General features: G+C 44.9%; 1 protein-coding gene across 5 annotated transcripts in view; it reads right to left on the bottom strand.

The window, feature by feature from the left end:
- Positions 1-13,750: 13,750 nt before the first annotated feature.
- Positions 13,751-17,929, bottom strand: part of PDE9A (phosphodiesterase 9A) — a 57,875-nt gene continuing 53,696 nt past the window's right edge. For 3 of the 5 annotated variants that reach the window (XM_064705865.1, XM_064705846.1, XM_064705875.1), the window contains 4 exons: positions 17,439-17,543; positions 16,549-16,677; positions 16,256-16,351; positions 13,753-14,748 (listed from right to left, as the gene is read on the bottom strand). In XM_064705865.1, coding sequence (XP_064561935.1) covers positions 14,698-14,748; positions 16,256-16,351; positions 16,549-16,677; positions 17,439-17,543 — 381 coding nt within the window. In that variant the 3' untranslated portion in view covers positions 13,753-14,697. Of the gene's footprint in view, positions 14,749-16,255; positions 16,352-16,548; positions 16,678-17,438; positions 17,544-17,929 lie in introns of all 5 variants that reach the window. The other 2 variants (XM_064705838.1, XM_064705856.1) reach the window with 2 other exon arrangements.

Raw genomic sequence — 17,929 nt, 5'->3', positions numbered from 1 at the left:
ATATATAATATAATATAATATAATATAATATAATATAATATAATATAATATAATATAATATAATATAATATAATATAATATAATATAATATCAGCCTTCTGAAACATGGAGTCAAGATTCTCATCTCTTCCCTCATCCTGGGGACCCTGCAAACACCACCACAGGTATATTCAGGAAGGCACTGGAAACAAGTTGATTAAATGAAAAAGCAAGAGGGTTTTTTTCACTCTCAGATTTTGTTGTGCTTTCTGGGAAACCCAGCAGCGTTGTGGAGGTACCAGAAGGGAAATAAATCCATGTGTGAATTAATCATAGCTACAGTGGGTATTTTCACCCCCGACGAAAGAGGAATGATGATGAGGACTCCATCTTATCAGAAGGCTAATTAATTACTTTATTATACTATATTATTCTATACTATATTTCATTATATTACAGTATATCTAAACTGAATCTGCCAAGCACTCAACTTCACAGAATCTTGTGGCTGTCACCCAACAGTCCTGACACACACACAAACACACACACTGCCCAGAATGCCTGATACCAGAGATTTCCCTCTAATGTATAACCCTCCTTTTTCATTTTTAATTCTTATGGAATTTAGGGTTTTGTCTTCCCCATTGTTTCTTTCACCTCTCAGTGTCTAATTTCATTTATCAGCAAACCTAAAGTTTATTTGTAAAAGCAAAGATCTTTTTCTATTCATCAATCAGTGGAATCCTTCCCATTGTTTCTTTTATCTCCCAATGCTGGTTTTATCAACCAGCAGACCCACAGCTTGTTTGTAAAGACAAATCCACTATTTCTCTCAACCTGTTCAGTGATTCTGTGGTGTTTTCCTGCCCCTGGACAAGAGGCAGGGGGTGTCCCTGGGAGCTGATCCCACCCTGGCCATCTCTAAGCCATGGGGGACATTGATGCCAGAGAAGCCCAGCTGCCCTCAGGCTTTGCTCCAGAGCTGGGGGAGCCCCCAGTTTGCAGCACTGAGCTGCCAAACCCTGCCCAGAGAGAGCTCCTGTCCACCTGCAGCACACCACACATGTGGGGGGACAGAATGTGAGAAAATAAAGATTGTGCAGAAGGTAATCTCACCCCTGAGGAGCTGCAGCTGCACTAATCACCAAAGATCAGGAACAGGCCTGCTCTTAACAGGCCACAGCTGTGTCCAGTGAGGATGAGTGCTATAAAAGAGTGGGTTAGCTGGGTGAGGAGAGAATTGGAGTTTGTTGTTTGTGCTGAGAGGAGGTGCCCATGAGAAATCACTGAGAAGGTATGGGAGCTTTGCATTAAGGTGACAACACACCCACACACACACAGCCCCCCAGCTCAGCCTGACTCAGCCCTTCCAAACCTAAAAAAAAGGGAATTTAGATCTAGTGAGCACCAACTGCTCCTTTTTAACCTTGACAGAGCAAAGCCAGCTCCTCTTGGAGCAGACAGGGCTGCACCACCCTGTGGGCACTGAATTACCCAGCTCTGACTCACCTGAGAGTGGCAGTGACCTGTGGTGACACTCTGCCCTGCTCCCAGGCAGCACTGGGCACTGATTTCCAGGGAAATCACATGTGATGAGTAAAGCACACCCCATGAAAAGAAAAAGCCTTTCCTGGGGATGGCAGAGGCTGCCAGGGTTCTTTGCTTTGTGAGTTCAATGGGCTCCTGGTACTCAGCTGGGCTGAGCACAGTGTTCCCAACTCAGCTCATCCACTTACAATAAAATGACTAATTCATGAGGAAACCGTATCTAAATTATGCTGGTTTAAATTCATCAGAGGGGAACACAGGGATCTAGGGCAGGAAGGGAAAGTCTTCCTGGAGCTGAGGTTTCAGCCTCTGGGAAGTGAGCAGAGCCCCTCTGTAGAGTTTCCTAGAAGGATTCTGTCTGTTTGTCTGTCTGTCTGTCTGTCTGTAGAGGAGCTGCATCAGTCCCTGCACACCCTGCCATGGGGAGGAGTTGTCCAATCAGAAAATCATTCCTGAGCTACAACAGGAGAAACAAACTGGGGCCATCACTGCCGCTGCCACAGGCCAAGCAAGAAACTTCAGCCAAAAAAAACCCAACAACCAACCCACCCCCCCCCCAAAAAAAAACAAACAAAAAAAGTGCAAATGGCTTTGCACTGGCAACTTCTTTCTGGAGGAGTGTAATTAGTGTTTTACTGCTTGGGTTCTTCATGCTGGTGACTTTCCTGACTTCTCTCCCAGATGATCAGCACTGTGTTCACCCAGAGCTTCAGAGCAGGACCTGCACAAGGACTGAGGTGGGAGGAGGAGTTTGTATTTTGGGATACATCCTGAGAAAAACTAAATCACAATAGTGTACAGAACTGTGACTTAAAAATTGGGAAGAGAAACTGCTGATGAGTAAAAGTTTGGAATAGAAACTGCTGAGAAAGCTCATGAGTACCCCTATAAATACCTGTAAGCCTCAACTATTGGTGTGCAGTTGGAGGGAAAACTTCCCCCACTGTACCCAGCGCTGTATTGCTCATACTTTACCATATTAATTAATAAATTCATTGCTGCTTGAATATTGGCCTAGTCAAACTTCTTATTTTTAACAGCATGCAGTGCAGCCCTGAAATTAATGCCCCTTTTTGGGTTATGTGGTCAGCTCCTTGAGGCAGGAACTGTGCTTCACTTCCCACCTGCAGCCTGCTCAGCAGTTTGGAGCTACCATGGTTTGAGGCCTTCTCGCAGAGAAAGCAACATGCAGGATTGGAAGTGGAAATAAAATTAATATCATCTGCTCTAACTTCTCCCAGGAAAAGGAGACAGCCATTCCCATCTTATCCTGGCAGGGATCTGTCCCCTGGAGAAAGATGGATGAATTTTAGACTGAGAGGCTCCCAGAGCAATGTGACAGTTCTGTGGAGCCGTGTGGATCAGCACTGTGGAAGTGCTGCTAGAGCCAGACTGAAGGAGCAGGGTTTAGATTTGAGAGATTTAGTCTCAGATTTGAGGTCAGAGTTGCAGCTTGGGCCAAACCCATTTGGGATGATTCACACCAGAGACCTTCACTATGAATAATAATAATCACATCTGTGATTATTGTAAAATTGCCAACTGGTAAATATCTGCTTGATATGGAGGGAGAAAATACTGGAAAAACTTCATGGTGGACGCAGTGTTGAGAGTTTGGCAGACATGTTTTATGAAAATCCTTTCCTTAGGATTTTTCCTCCTGAGAAGCTGAAAGGCCTCAGGAACAAAATGTAAACAATGATTATCTGCTGCTGTGGAATGCAACAGGAGCATCTGGGATTGGTCTCATGTGGTTGTTTCTAATTAATGGCCAATCACAGTCAGCTCGGACTTTCTGTCTGTGACAGAAGCCTTTGTTATGATTCCTTCTTTTTCTATTCTTAGCTAGCCTTCTGATGAAATCCTTTCTTCTATTCTTTTAGTATAGTTTTAATGTAATATATATCATAAAATAATAAATCAAGCCTTCTGAAACATGGAGTCAGATCCTCATCTCTTCCCTCACCCAAAAACCCCTGTGAACACTGTCACACAGACGGGGTGAGCTGTGGCTCCATTTCAGCTGCTGTGGTTTTAGGGCATTTTTTTTGTCTTTCTGGTGGCTCTGCCTGTGGAACCACTCAGGGCTGGGTGGCTGATGTACATTTCTTATGGATTCATATTCCTGGCAGAGGTGTTGGAAGTGATCAGTAGCTTTTGATAGTTGCAAAATTTACTGCCAGCACCATGTAATCACTGAGAAAAGTGGTTATTATCCTCTCCACCCCGCTAACTCCTCGGGGATAAAAATAATCTGAAAATTTTGTGTAATTTTCTTCTTTGATCCTCCCTTGGCAATTCTTTAGAGCAGTGCTTGTGCAGCTGGGAGTGGGGAGACTGATGTGGGTGTCATGTGAAGGATTTCAATGTGTTCTGTGAAGGGATAATGAAATGAAACAGCCCTCAAAGATGGGGAGTCCTTTCAAATGATTAGTTCCCTTCACCTGTGTAGAGACAGACATTAATATTCTTCTGGGACTTTGTGAACAGCATGTACCAGCATGAAAAGAAATGTTAGGCTCTTATACATATCCTTGTTATTATGCTGCTTTTCCTTACATGAGAATACATTTAGATGGGCTCAATAGAGGCTCTTAATGGAGTAGAGTAGCTGATACTATAATGCTGAAAAAATGAGATGGTGGAGAAGATGAAAGGTTTCAGCTTAGGGCAGTGTGGGACATGGCTGGGGCTGACGCCAGCTGGTGAACCAAGCTGTGTTTGGGCAGGAGGAGGTAAAACCATGCCTGATGTCCTTCCTGCAGCCATCACAAGGCAGGAATCCACCTGTTGGGCCTCCTGCACCCATGAATCTCTAACTGGGATTTTGTCCAATGAGCCTGGTCTGCAAATTAGTGTGCAAACCTTTGTTAAAGGTTGTACTGCAACTTGAGAAACACACCAGCAGCATGGAGACATTTAGCTGGTGTTCAGGTGACCTCATTCAGGTGCTTGGCAGCAGTGTCCAAGGCACCCTTGTGCCTTTGATTTAGCCCTTGGAAAAAACAATTACCAACCTTGTATGAAGGATTACAAGCCATGAAAGTTTAAGCAGAATGATAGTGAATTTATCACAAGGTGAAAAAGTAGATTTTGGGGTTTTTGGTATGGGGGATCAGGGGACAAGATGGAGGGATCTGGGCATGTCCAGCCTTTCTTCTTCTTCTTCTTGGCCTCCATCTTCTGGGTGATGTTGGCACTCACAGATTGGTTTAGAAGAGAAGCTCAGTGTCTAACATAGGTGATAGGTATTGGAAAGTAATTGTAAAACATTGTACACGTAGTTTTTAGTATAAAAAGATAACACCGCCCTGGGGGCAGGCAGAGTGCCTGGACTGTCGTGCTGAGCAGACCTTGGCAGGACAGGAGAAAGAATTTTATAGGTAAGGAACAACCTTGAGACTGAGAAATGAAGAGCTCTGACTCCTTCTTCAAGAGCTAGGCTGGGAAAAGAGACTTTCTAACACATCTTGGGGTCACTCTGAGTAGCAGAAATCCCAAGACAGTGATTCCTCCTCCTCCTCTGGGCAAGGGAGGAAGGAAGAGGGAGCCCCAGAGCACAGAGCATCCATGGCTGTATCCCAGGCAGCAAGGGCAGCAAGTGCCACACACCCAGAGCTGATTCAGGCACTTCCATCTGCCCTGCTGTGCTCACAGCCAAGCTCATTTTCCAGGCACTTCTTGCAGGCACCAGCCTGCAGCTTCAGGAAGACTGCCCTGGGTAAATGCACATTCAGAGAGCACATTTTGATAGGACTCAAGGTGGTGAAATGAACTTTTTGCTGGTCTCTGAAAAAGGCTCAAAAATAAAATTTAAAAACCTCAGGCAAACCCCATCTGGCAAACAGGCTTTGATTTTGACCCCACGCTATGGAGTAATAAATCCATCTGTGAAGCAAAGCACAGGACTGAGTTCTTTTATTGAAAGAATGTCAATGTGAATAAAGGTTGTAATTCACTTTTACAGTCTGCAAACACCATTCTCACTCTGCAAACTCTGAGTTCCTCCTGCAAGTCACGCCATGGAACCCCTCTGCACGTACAATGTGACTCTCAGAGTGATTATTGTCTCCCTGGTTAATGAGTGATCATTGTCTCTCCTGGGATGAGAAAAGACCTTTGTCCTGGAGATAAATTCAGAGGTGTCACAAGGTTGTTGCACTGGAAATAATGGACTTGATCTCAGCATTGAAAGGAGTAAACACTCTGAGTTAGCCTGCACAGTTCATGTTTGAAAGAAAGAGCTGCACCATACTAACTGGTGCAAGCTTTTAATACTAATCAGCTTGTAACCTTTTCAATTTAATTTTAGGTATTTTCATGCAAAAGATGCCTGGATTTGTGGAACACCTACATGAAGCCATGTGAATGTCTGTAATTCAGTGCAGTTCAAAGCCGTGGGAGCTGCTGAGTGCTCACAATTTTCTCTTCAGTAGAAACAGTTAGATAAGTACATAAATAAAAATGTAGGCTTAGAAATGCAATTTTTTCTTGCCTTTTGCATACAGTTGCCAGTGGATGAGCTGTCCTAGCTCTGTTTTATGGAGTTGCAGCCATCAGGCAGCACCTGATGCTTCCTGCATGGGTGGAAAAGGCAGCTTAGAGCACAGGTCAAGGATTAAATCACCCTGCAGGGTGGAGAAATGACACAGATGGGAGGATAAAATGAAAGACTGTAAATAAAGGGGACATTCCTGTACTTTTTGTCCATTACAAGCCAGGATCTCCTTGGCTCTGGATGACACAGCCTTGACTCAACAACCCTAAAATGGGTGAAGTGTCCTCTGCAGGGAAAGGAGCTGGGAAGAGTCACTGCCCTGGAGATCTGTCCTTGGCAACACACACAGCAGGCAGGAGGACGAGGAGGATCAAATCTTGGGTGAGGGGGAGAAAAATGAAGAAGAAAAGAAATGAAGACATGAAATCATCCTTTACGACACACACTGCCCTGGTGAGCTGTCAGGAGGACATGGTGGTTTAGACCCCATAACACTTAGGAATATATCTTTTAGACTTGTGACCCCAAAACCTTTAGGAATATATCTTTTAGACCTATGATCCCATACCATTTAGGAATATATCTTTTAGACCTGTGACCCCAGAACATTTAGGAACATATTCTTTTAGACCTGTGACCCCATAACCTTTAGGAATATATCTTTTACACCTATGACCCCAGAACATTTAGGAACATATTCTTTTAGACCTGTGACCCTATAACCTTTAGAATATATCTTTTAGACCTGTGACCCCATAACCTTTAGGAACACATTTCTTCAGCTCTACTCCCCAATAAGAAATCCCCTCCCTGAGGCCAGTCCTGGAGGCACCAGTGGGTTCAGTTGCCCTGGGCAGCTCTGGGGAGTGATGGGAGGGCAGCTGCCACTGGGGAAACACCAAATTCCCAGTGTGGGCAGGGTTTGGTGGGTGTTTAACCTGCTGCCTGCACAGCTCCCTGTGCTCTATCCATGTCTTTGCTGCCCAGCACCCTCCAGGGATCCCAGCCCCAACCATGAATTTCCATGGCTGTTCCAAAGCCTGGCAAACAAGCTATTGTGGGCTAAGGATTAAACCAAGACGAAGAATTCCAGTGGATCAGCTTGAACCTACCAGATTGCTCCTTATGTCTTGAAAACCACTGTCCTTTCACCACTTACTCTTTCAAATGAGAAACTGAAAAAGCATCATTGCCAGAGGTAACCCCCCTCCCCCAAAAGGAGACAGGGAATAGAAATTAAGTATTAAAGTATAATATTTATAATCTAATTAACTAATTCTTGCCTGTAGTAGTATATTCCAGAACTGATTGCAGAAAACTGCCATGAAAAACTAATTAAAACAAACTTCCTCAAAAAGAGAGTGGCTGAAACTAACAGGAAAGAGGTCTGTGCCATGTACTGTGATACCCAAATAAACCAGCCAGAAATGGTGGAAAAACCTTCTAACAGGCATGTAAGGAGTTTGTTTTTTTAATATAACTCTGCCTGAAATTAATTTTTTTTTGGAAGGGAAATAATAATTCAAACACATAAGCACTGTTCTGAATGCTCATTTCATTTAGCTGGGGCTTGCTCAGTAAAGAAAATGAAATTTCAGGCTTTCAAGTTTGTACTGGTTTTTGGGCTTTTGGGGTTTTTTGGTGGGGAATTTGCTCATCAAAAGGGAATTCTTTCTACCTTCCTCCCAAGCCTGCTGGTGCTTAAGGAGTGTTTTGGCAATGCCCTGAATAACAAGCTGTAATTTTGGCCAGCCCTAGAGAGGCAGCAGCAGCACTGAGGCACAAATTGGCTCCCAGGGCTTACCCAGGGCAGCTGCTAGCTGGGCATTCCAGAAGGCATGGCTTGGGCACACAAATTTGAGCAAGATTTATGTGGTTTTGTGTTGATTTTCCAATGCCATTTTCCAGCCTGGAGTGTGTCCCAGCTGTCTTGAGCCCAGAGTACCATCAGTGGGCTGAGAACAAGAGAACAAGGTTTTTTTTGGTTTTATTTTGTATAAAATGACAGAGCTGCTCCAAGTCCCTGTCAGTTTGGAGCTTGAGGGCCGAGGATCTGCTGGGTCTGCCAGCCAGGCTGTAACTGTGCTTCCACACAGTTTGGAAAGCAGATTTTTCCTCAGAGACTTTACAGCAAACGTTGGCTGCGACAGCGCCGGTCTGCACTTTCCAAACCCTCCTGGTTCTAAGTTTGTCTTGCAACAGAGCCAAGAGTGGTGTTACAAAATTGTCTGCAGATAGCTGCTTTCTGTGTGTGCTTGTGCCTGAGTACACCTGTGATTCCTGACTGCCTGCCAAAATAGCCAGAAAGCTTTTCTATGTCTGTGAGTTTGATTTCTCACTAGGCAGGAGCCAGATTTGCTGCACCTCAGTGTCTGACCTGTTGGTTACAGCTCCTTCCTTTATGGGGACATCCAAAAAGTGGGGTTGGCCACAAGTTTTTATTTTCTGGTAATGGGAATTGTTGGGTTTTGCATCCAAAAAACCACAAGGTGCTTTACAAATGTGGATTGTTTGAAAGGAGACGGAAGCCCTGGCTTGCTGACTCATTCTAGAAGGGATTTGAAGACAGTGGCAGATTATTAAATTTATTATTATGATTTACTGGTGAGAGGAATAGCAGATTTGTCTTTACAAACAACCTGGTAGATAAAACTAGCACTGGGAGATGAACAATGAGAAGGATTCTACTGATTGATGAATGGAAAAAGATATTTTGCTTTTACAAATAAACTTCAAGTTTGCTGATAAATGAAATTTGACATAGAAAATGAAGGAAAAAATGGGGAAGAAAACCCCCTAAATTCCATAAGAATTAAAAATTAAAAGGGATGGTTATACATTAGAGGGAAACCTCTGGTATCAGGCATTCTGGGCAGTCTGTGCCTCTCAAGTACCTCAGCCAATGGGGAAAGACAGAAGGGAAATACAGCTGGGAAATTGGGATAAAAAGGAGGCTGCATCCTCCAAAAATCTGACAGATCCCAGGGGAATGCCCCATGGCCTCTTCCTTTATTCCAATAAAGTAAAAGGACTCCTCTGTCTCCTTTTTGGACATAAACCTCTGGTGTTTGTGGATTAATTTTCCTAACACTGGGGCTTTTTTGCCATCACAGCATTCACACATAGACCTACAAGGTCCTATTTTTAATCCCACAGACCAGGTGTCAGGACCACGGACATCCCTCTGGCTTTCCTGAGCAGTCAAGACTCCTGCCAGGGGGCTCAAAGACCCTGGCACAGAGTCCAAGGTGCCCCTGTGGTTTTGATTATGACCCATGGAGCAAATTACCAACCTTAGATGAAGATCTGCAAGCCACAACAGTTTAAGTAAAATAATAGTGAAGTTATCACAGGGTGGAAAAGTAGATTTTGGGGTTTTTGTAACAGGGGTTCAGGAGGCAAGATGGAGGGATCTGGGTGTGTCCAGCCTTTCTCCTTTTTCTTCTTGGCCTCCATCTTCTGCTGTGATGTTGGCACTCACAGATTGGTTTAGAGTAGAAGCTCACTGTCTAACATAGGTGATAGGTATTGGAAAGTAATTGTAAACATTGTACACGTAGTTTTCAGTATAAAGACATACCACCCCGGGGGCAGGCAGAGTGCCTGGAACTGTCCTGCTGGATGGACCTCGGCAGGGCAGGAGAAAAAAAATTATAGATAAGATACAATAAACAACCTTGAGACTGAGAAATGAAGAGCTCTGACTCCTTCTTTGACTACCAGGCTGGTAAAAGAGACTTTCCAACTTTTCTTGGGGTCCCTCTGACCAGTGAGAGATCCCAACAACCAGGCATGAAGGTAAACTTGCTCTTCAGATGTTTTTAGAGAGAAGTTTGCAGCAAAAACTTGTTGTTAAAATGGGAAAATTGAACAGTGCATGGCAGTGCTTCTCCTGACAGGCTCAAACTCCCACATGGGGCAGATGCTGTTATTGCTGCTCAGAGCAGCTCTGAGATGAACAATTTCCATGCACAGACACTCCTGTGGCATTACATGGCTCCTGTATGAACAGACACTAAACCTCCCTTGTAAATTGGCTGCTGTGGGGGCACTCCCATTTTTAAAAAGCTGTTCCCCTCCCAACACATGCAGCCTCAGTTTGATCTGATTATCAAACCATAATAAAACACAGAATAATGGGCTGTGGGATCTCACAGCTTTTTTTTTTTTTTTTTTTTTTTTTTTTTTTTTTTTTTTTTTTAAAGAAGTAAAATCCCAGAGCTCATCATTAGTTTCCCAGGATAAATGGTGTGGGATTGTTATAACCCATTTCATGTTCAGCTTTGATCACAAGTCTAGGACAGCAGTGCAAGGCTGGGGAGCACCTGGCACTGTCATGATGCTGAAAGCTGCAACAGGTCAAGAAAATTCTCTGTAAGACACCTACAGTAAGCAGAAACAACACTGAGACACAAAACCCACTCTTAAGTCATTGGAACAGGGGGAGAAAAGATTAAATCACACTCAGACATCTGTCTCCCTGCCTCAAAAAAATTTCATTCTCATGCTGAGTCTGGTTTTAAAATGTCACCTTGAAAATGTGTGACATTTTAATGGGCTGATTGCCTGAGATTCTCAAATCCTTTAATTAGCATATGAATCACAATGTTAAATATTGTGGGAAAAGCATAAGAAACTAGAATTATGAAAGAATGCCTTGCATTTCCCTTGGTTAAACATATCTTGGGAGGACTGTCTCATAGAAATCTAATATTACAAAGACAAATGAGATTTAAAAAAAAATACTGTGGTATTCCCATTTATACCATCAGCTCGTTGTGATTGCATTTTTTTTTTTTTTTATTTTACAGCTGCCTGTGAAAGCAGCCTGGGTGTTGCCTGTTCTTTCAAAAACCCTCACAGCCCATGACAGCATCACCGCAGCCACTGCTGCAGCCCTGAGGATGGGCTGCATTCCCTTTTCCCACATTTCTGATGCAGCTCCAAAATATTCAGCAGGATTCCATCAACGTCTTTTGTTCATCTCTCTCCAGTAAACAGGGGTTTTTTTGGTTGCTCCTAAAAATGTTGCAGGCCAAAACAAACCATCAATTCCCAAAAATCCTTCAGTCAGAGAAAGCCAAGGAAGAAGCTCCTTTGTGCCAGGACTGTAGGGAGCGAAGCAGATGCATAAATAATTGCTGGATTAGGGTTTGTGGTTAGAGAAAACCCTTCCAGCTGAAACAAAACTTCCTGTAAGGATCTAACTCTCAGGAAGTTTTGGTGGGAGGAGGGGGCAGTGAAGTTTGCACAGCAGCTTTTCTCATCTGCTGTGAGCAGCTCAGTGCAGGAGCTGGCAAGGCCTGAGCAATTGTTGATGGCTCCTGCACAGGTCATCCATCTGCCCTGGGACAGAAATCTGCCTGAATGGAGATGGCAAATTCCATTTACTTGTGCAAAAGTGGTGAAGAATCCCACAGAGGAACAATCTGGGAACGTACTTTGGATTACAAGATTGAGGAAAGAAAAAGGGCACAAACCACATGTTGTAGATGCATAATGAGAGGACTGGCTCTCACAATTAAAAGATAACTATTGTGTGAATATTAAGAAAAGCTTTAGTGATGCATAGTTATGTTATTGTAGTTTAGATGTCCTCTGTTCTCCCCACAGTTCCCTTTCCCCCCTCTCTGTATTGTTGCCATCAGCCTGGGCTGTCTAGGACAAGCAGAAGAAGCTGCACAGGCGTCCCTGGCATGGGGCAGCTGGGAATGGAAGAGCTTGTCACTGGGGCATGGCAACAGCTGCCCTCCAATCCAGTTACAAGAAAGCAGTCTGCACTGATAAATGGCACAGAAGAGCTGACTGACAGACTTTGGAGGGGCCAGGGCTGGCTGATGCAGCCCCCAGGGGTATAAAAGCCTGAGCATCCATCTTGAAGATGAACTGGGGATGTGGTGTGCATGAGGGGCAGTTCCCAGTGCTGCAGTTTTTTCCTTATGTAGTCCTTTTTTGTATTTTTAATAAACCTCTTTAAATTTTCAAAGTGAGCAATTGTCTCTCACACCACATAAATCAGATTCTACCTTCAAGTATCAGAAGTCTGAGGTTAATCAAAACTAGGGTGTAGTTCATCCATTCATGAAGATTCTGTGTGAGTTGGAGCTGACCCTGGGCTTGGATCTTTCCATTTCCCTTGGGATCTGTTCAAATCCAGGGATCAGAGCCCTTTCCAGTTTGCAGCAGAAAGCCCAAAACCACACACAAAAAGCTGTTTAAAGGAGGAGGCACCAGCAGACAGAACCAGCTGTGAGTCCTGGGTCTCTGGTAGGAACAGAGTAGAGAGATGGAAGTTTTGGAGTAATTTGGATCTCCCTGAGATATTGGAGAGTAACTGCAATAACACAATTTATGTGTTAATGAAAGAGACCAAACACAGGAAATGGTGCTGGGGGAGAAATGAGAGATAAACTCAGGATTGATGTGCAGAAACAAGAGGAGAACTATCTGAATTTCCAGGGCAGGAGGCAGGATTTGCTGTTCAGGGCTGGTACCAGAGATATGCCAGAGAGGCTGAGCTGCCTGAAGTGTTTCCAGGGCCATGGGGAAAAGGATTTTCCCCATTCTGCTCATCCCTCTGACAAAACAGCTGCAGCTTTGGGATTTACAGAGCTGGGGGAACAAGGGGAACCTGAGCAATGTCCATGCCTGTGACTGTGTCCTGGGTTGACTATATGATGCTTTTATCTCCAATTGTCTCGCTCTGTCTATGCTGAATAATAAGTTTTTCACCTTTAAGATGTGTTCCAGAGAGTGAAGGGGGAGAGAAGAAGCTGCAGTTTGTGTTCAGGCACTGCACTCACTCCTCCACATTCCTGCTCCTGGCCTGTGCTGTCTGCGGATGGACAGACAGCAGGACAGAGCTCTCCTTTTCTTTTAGTTTAGCTAGCTGAAGCAAAGAAGTTCCTGTACTGTGGTTTTTCCCTTTTCTTTGGAGCTGTTTAAACCTGCCCTGGCCTGAAGACCCAGGGAAGCACCGGCAGCTGCACCTGAGGCCCACGGGGCCGGGCCGGGCCTGCGACATTTCCATCACTAAGAGACTGAGCGAGCTGAGCTACAGCCCATGGAGGGACTTTCTGAGTTTGTCATCTCTTTTAGGGCAGCAAGGGGTTTTATTGTTTAATATTGCTTAGGTTTTATTGTTTAATAAACAGGTTTTTTCCACTTTTCTCCAAGGAGGTATTTTCTCCCGGACCGGTTGTGGGGAGGGGCCGATTGAATCTACTTTAATAAAAGAGCCCCTTTGGGGATTCTCTCCCAAATTTGCTCTGAACCAGGACAGACTGCCAGTGTGGGAGATCTCTGCTCCCACACCATGGTAGGGCCTGAAACCCTCAGAAAAAAACACTTTTCCCAGGTGGAAGAGACCAGGTGAGCAGCATGGCTGTGGCTTGATTCCTGGGGGGGGTTTATTCCACCCTTCCCTTTGGTGAGGTGGTGCCCAGTAATCAATCCCAGCGCTGTCTGCTCTCACTGCTGCAACACCTGGGCACAGCTTGGCTCCCAACCAGCACTAAACCATCCAGGGTTTCCATGATGTACCACAGGAATAATTCCAAGGCTTTCCATGATGTACCACAGGAATAATTCCAAGGCTTCTCCTCCAAGGAAAACCATCCCTCCCCTCCCCAAGCCCCTTCCCTTGTACTCATTATTTGTGGTCTCTCATGGACTCTTCTCATGTGAACACATACACAAAATGAAGCAATAACACCCATTTCTGTAGAAGAATATATTATTTAGCAGATCGGTTTAAAAGTTAAAAAAAAAAAAATCTGTACATCTTTGAAGGTGTCTCTTGTTGGTTTTTTTTTTTTTTGCATCAACAAGGATAAAAATGTGTGTTTGCACCGAGGTTTTTTAGCTTTGTGCTCCCTTCTTTGCTCATGCTGAAGGATCCCATGGTGTCCAGCTGTACCAGGCCGCAAAACCACCCTGCAAACTCACAAAGGTTTCTTCTGATTTCTTCTAATGTAGAAAAAAAACAAAAAGAAAATTGCATCCACTATGTTGGGCTTCTGAATGTACTGTGAACACTATAAAATTCAGAGAATAATGAGGAGAAATATGTCATTAGGGCCTACCAGGCAAACAAAAATGCATGCCTGGACCCTTGTCAGTGTATAAGCATCTGGTGAGCTATGCTGTAATTAGCATCCTGCTGTACACATACAGAGAATATCTTGACTAAAACAACCCCTGGTGCCAGGGGATCATGTCCCAGAAAAGGCTCCTTGGCTAAACTCTGATTTGTCTCTACAGACTGTGGGCAGCTGGGTCACCAGGAAGGCAGATCTGCTGAAGGATGGAGCTGTGCTGCAGCCTGAGCAGTGTCCACAGGGAGAATCCTGCCAGGAGGCTGTGATGGGAATACTGGAGCCTGGGGAATCCTGCCAGGAGGCTGTGGTGGGAATGTTGGAGCCTGGAGAATCCTGCCAGGAGGCTGTGGTGGGAATTCAGAGCCTGTAGAGGGAATTCAGGAGTCTGGGAGCCCGCGGTGTCCGACGGCAGCAGCATCTCTGTGAGGAAGCTGCAGGCTGTGGGTCCATCTCTCCCTGCATGGTCCCACTTGGATTTTGATGTAGCCACCACCTCTGCTTGGCTAATGGAGCATTTCTCAAAGCAGGGCAGCCTCAAGGCTTGTGGTTTATTTGTTCAAAGGCTGTTTCCTCTCACTTTTCGGTACTGCCGGTGGTCAGACCTTCACTTTTCTGTTTCTGCAGCTGGAATGAAGAGCAGAGCAGGATTAATCCCCCTGACTCACACTCACAGTGCTGCTGTGAGTCCCACACTGAGCTTCCCACAAGGCATCTGCAACATTTCCTGGGAAATAATAGGCAGCAGCTTGGAATATCACAGTCTTTGTTTCATCCAAACAGCTCTGGATGAACGTCCTGGGCAAGCAGAACTGTTTTTCTCATCAGCTATTGTACCAGGCTCTCAGATTATTAATTGAGTCCTCTTGTTTCAGAATATTTCTGGATTCAAGCAGCTCCTATTTTTTAAGGCCTCTTACAGTGCCAGTACGCTGCAATTAAAGCTCCATCAGTTTGTATAGAAATGCTGTTTTGACAGATTCTGTAAACCAGGAGTAAAATCTCAGCTCAACTTGAAAGTTGAATGAAACTCAGAAAGTCTGGCAGTTGTATTTGAGTTCTTTTGCCCTCCTTTGACAAATGCTCCTGTCTAAATGGAAAAATGCCCAAAAGGCTTTGTTCTCCTTTAAAATTTAGTGCCCTCAGAGCCTGTGCTCTTTGATCAACCAGCCTCAGTACTTGAAATGCTGAGGGGCTTTTTCTCCAGAGCACTTGGGAAGAGACGGGAGCTGCAGCAAAGCCTCAGTTCCACTCATGGATGATCAAGTGGAGGAACCTTTATTACCCACACATCAAATATCAGCACAACTGCTGCTCCAGGGCACTTCCCACCTTATTTTAATGATGGAGTGGCTGATACTAGCCTGCCTACATGGTGATTTTTTTCATGTCAGAAACTCCCTACTCTGTGATGCTATTAGGGCAGGTTTTGTAGTGGATCTTGGCAGGGAAAAGAGGCACTGGAAGAGGTGTGCAAGAAAGGAGTGCAGGGCCATTGTCACAGGCTGCAGGGAGCTGGACCAGCACTCTGACTGCTGCCCTGGGCACTGCTCTCTGCCCTGCCAGGCTCCTGAGGCAATGCAGACCTGCTGAGAGGCAGCAGAGAGATACTCTGTACATTAAAGTCCCCAATGGGTGATTAAAGGGCTTCACTGGTTTTTAATCCTCCTGGCTTTGCATGACTGAGTGATTCCTCATAAAACACCAAGCACATCCTTGATGACACACAGGTGACTGGAAGTTCCTTCCCAGAAAATAAACTCATGCACTGGTGCTGCAAAGCTTGAACTGCCCAACCCCAGAACATTTTACTGCAGTGTAACCCAAGCAAACTCCTTCCCAAGGGAGGGCAGATCCCTCCAGGGAGAGCTGTGCTCCCTTCAGGGGTTATCCCTGGGTTCTGTGCCTTGCAAGCAGCCCCTGTCCTGTGCCCATACTTGTGTGGTTCCTGGTGGACTCTGCAAGGACTTGTGACACACACCTCCCTGCAGGCAGGTGTAGTGAATGCGTTTCTCAGGATAATGATTATGCCATGAGCAATCCCACTGTTTCAGAATCGAGCTGCTGCTTAATTATAATGTTTGGCTTATTCAATTATAATGTTTGCAGTATCAAGGACATAATTGGAGTTTACCTCTTTCATAGCATCATCTATCTGTTTTAACCCCTCATAGTGGTCCCTGGATTCCCACAGAGGCTGGAGCATCACCTCCTCCACTTCTGGGAACAGCTAGGTGGGAACAAGAGAAAGACTATCAGCATTTCCTTTTGCATTCCTCAACTTGCTGCAGCATCATTTAACCGTACATGCTGGAAATGGGGTGTGGAAGGTACATCCCCATTTCCCTGGATAACCAAACCCCTGGTGGGGAAAACACTGCAGCCCTGCTCTCCCCCTCTCTGGTTTCTGGCCCTGGGTGACTTTACCTTGGTCACTGTCTCGAACATGGGGATGAGGACAAACTTGAGGAAGCCAATCTGTGCCGTGGGTTTGGTCACTTTGTCGCGGTCCATGAATGGCGCCACCGGGAGCCCCTCGGACTTTTCTCGGTCACTCTGGAACAATCAGAGAAATAACCCAGAGATAACAAACCCAGAGATAACAAATCCAGAGATAACAAATATTAATCCTGTTTAGCAGGCTGTGAGGAGAGCAATGCAGCAAGCAGATGAGCAGCCCTCAAATGCAGATCACAGAGGTGTCTGTAGACAGCACAGAACAGGGATGTGCTGCCCTCAGGCCAATGTCTCTGCTTTGTGTGGAGCAGCATCTGAATAAAGAGAACTCTGTTCAGTTATTTCTGCTCAGCACCAGCATCAAAGTGTTCATCTCCAGGCTTGCAGGGTGGCTGACTCCCTTTGCAAACCCACTGGACTTGTGAGGTAAAATATTTCAGAGCATTCAGAAAGCTGGTAATGGCCCTTGCTGCTCTGAAAGATAAAGAATAGTTCTGTGATTTCCTCATTGTTCTCCAGAGAGTGATTATTTTCAGGTATTCAAACAGAAATTATATTTCATTCTTTACTAATGATTAAAAGAGGAAATCAGTTGTATTCACTTGCTTACTGAGCTGGTTCTTTTGCTGGAATCCTTCTCTGACTTTGTGTAGTAGAAGCTTTGCATGGAATCACAGAATAGTTTGGATTGGAAAGGATCTTAGAGATCATTCAGTTCTAACCCCCTGCCATGGGCAGGGAAACTTCCACTAAACCAGAGAGTTCAGAGCTAGAGCCAGACTGGGCTATCAAACAGTGAAGGGTTTGGAAATAGCAGAAAATTGTGAAATTGTGCAATTGCAACTCTCCCTCTCTCTTACCTGCATAAAATACTCCTCCAGCAAGCAATCTACCCAGGGCTCTGCCACCTCCATTGGGCGGACCTCGTTGGAGATGTCACAGCATTTTATCAGCACCATCTTCAGCTGAAAGAGGACAACACTTAATTCAATGCTGCACTCTTAAAGCGAGCCCTTTCCGCCTTTCCACAACTCCTGTCCTTGCAATGCACTGGGAGCCAAAGCTTTCAACCAGAAAGGACAATTTCAGGATTTAACCAGAGGTCTTAAATTATCTAGATCCTTTTTCCCTCTCTCAGCTGCTCTGTGTAAATCATTTATCCCCTCTCTGGGATGTGTCACAGTGGGATGTGCATTTATCTGCTGCAGGAAGAGATTCAGTCACAAGTGACCATTAAGGTTTTTTGTGGAACACTCAGAAGCAGCTGGGAAAAGATTTGCCTGGAAATCAAACACAGCTGCACTGGGGAATGGAGGAGACTAAAGGTTTTACTCATGGATTTTTTTTGTAA

The sequence above is a fragment of the Zonotrichia leucophrys genome, chromosome 1 (genome assembly GCF_028769735.1).
Source record: "Zonotrichia leucophrys gambelii isolate GWCS_2022_RI chromosome 1, RI_Zleu_2.0, whole genome shotgun sequence".
Lineage (NCBI taxonomy): Eukaryota > Metazoa > Chordata > Aves > Passeriformes > Passerellidae > Zonotrichia > Zonotrichia leucophrys.
This window is presented reverse-complemented; position numbering and strand designations above follow the sequence as displayed.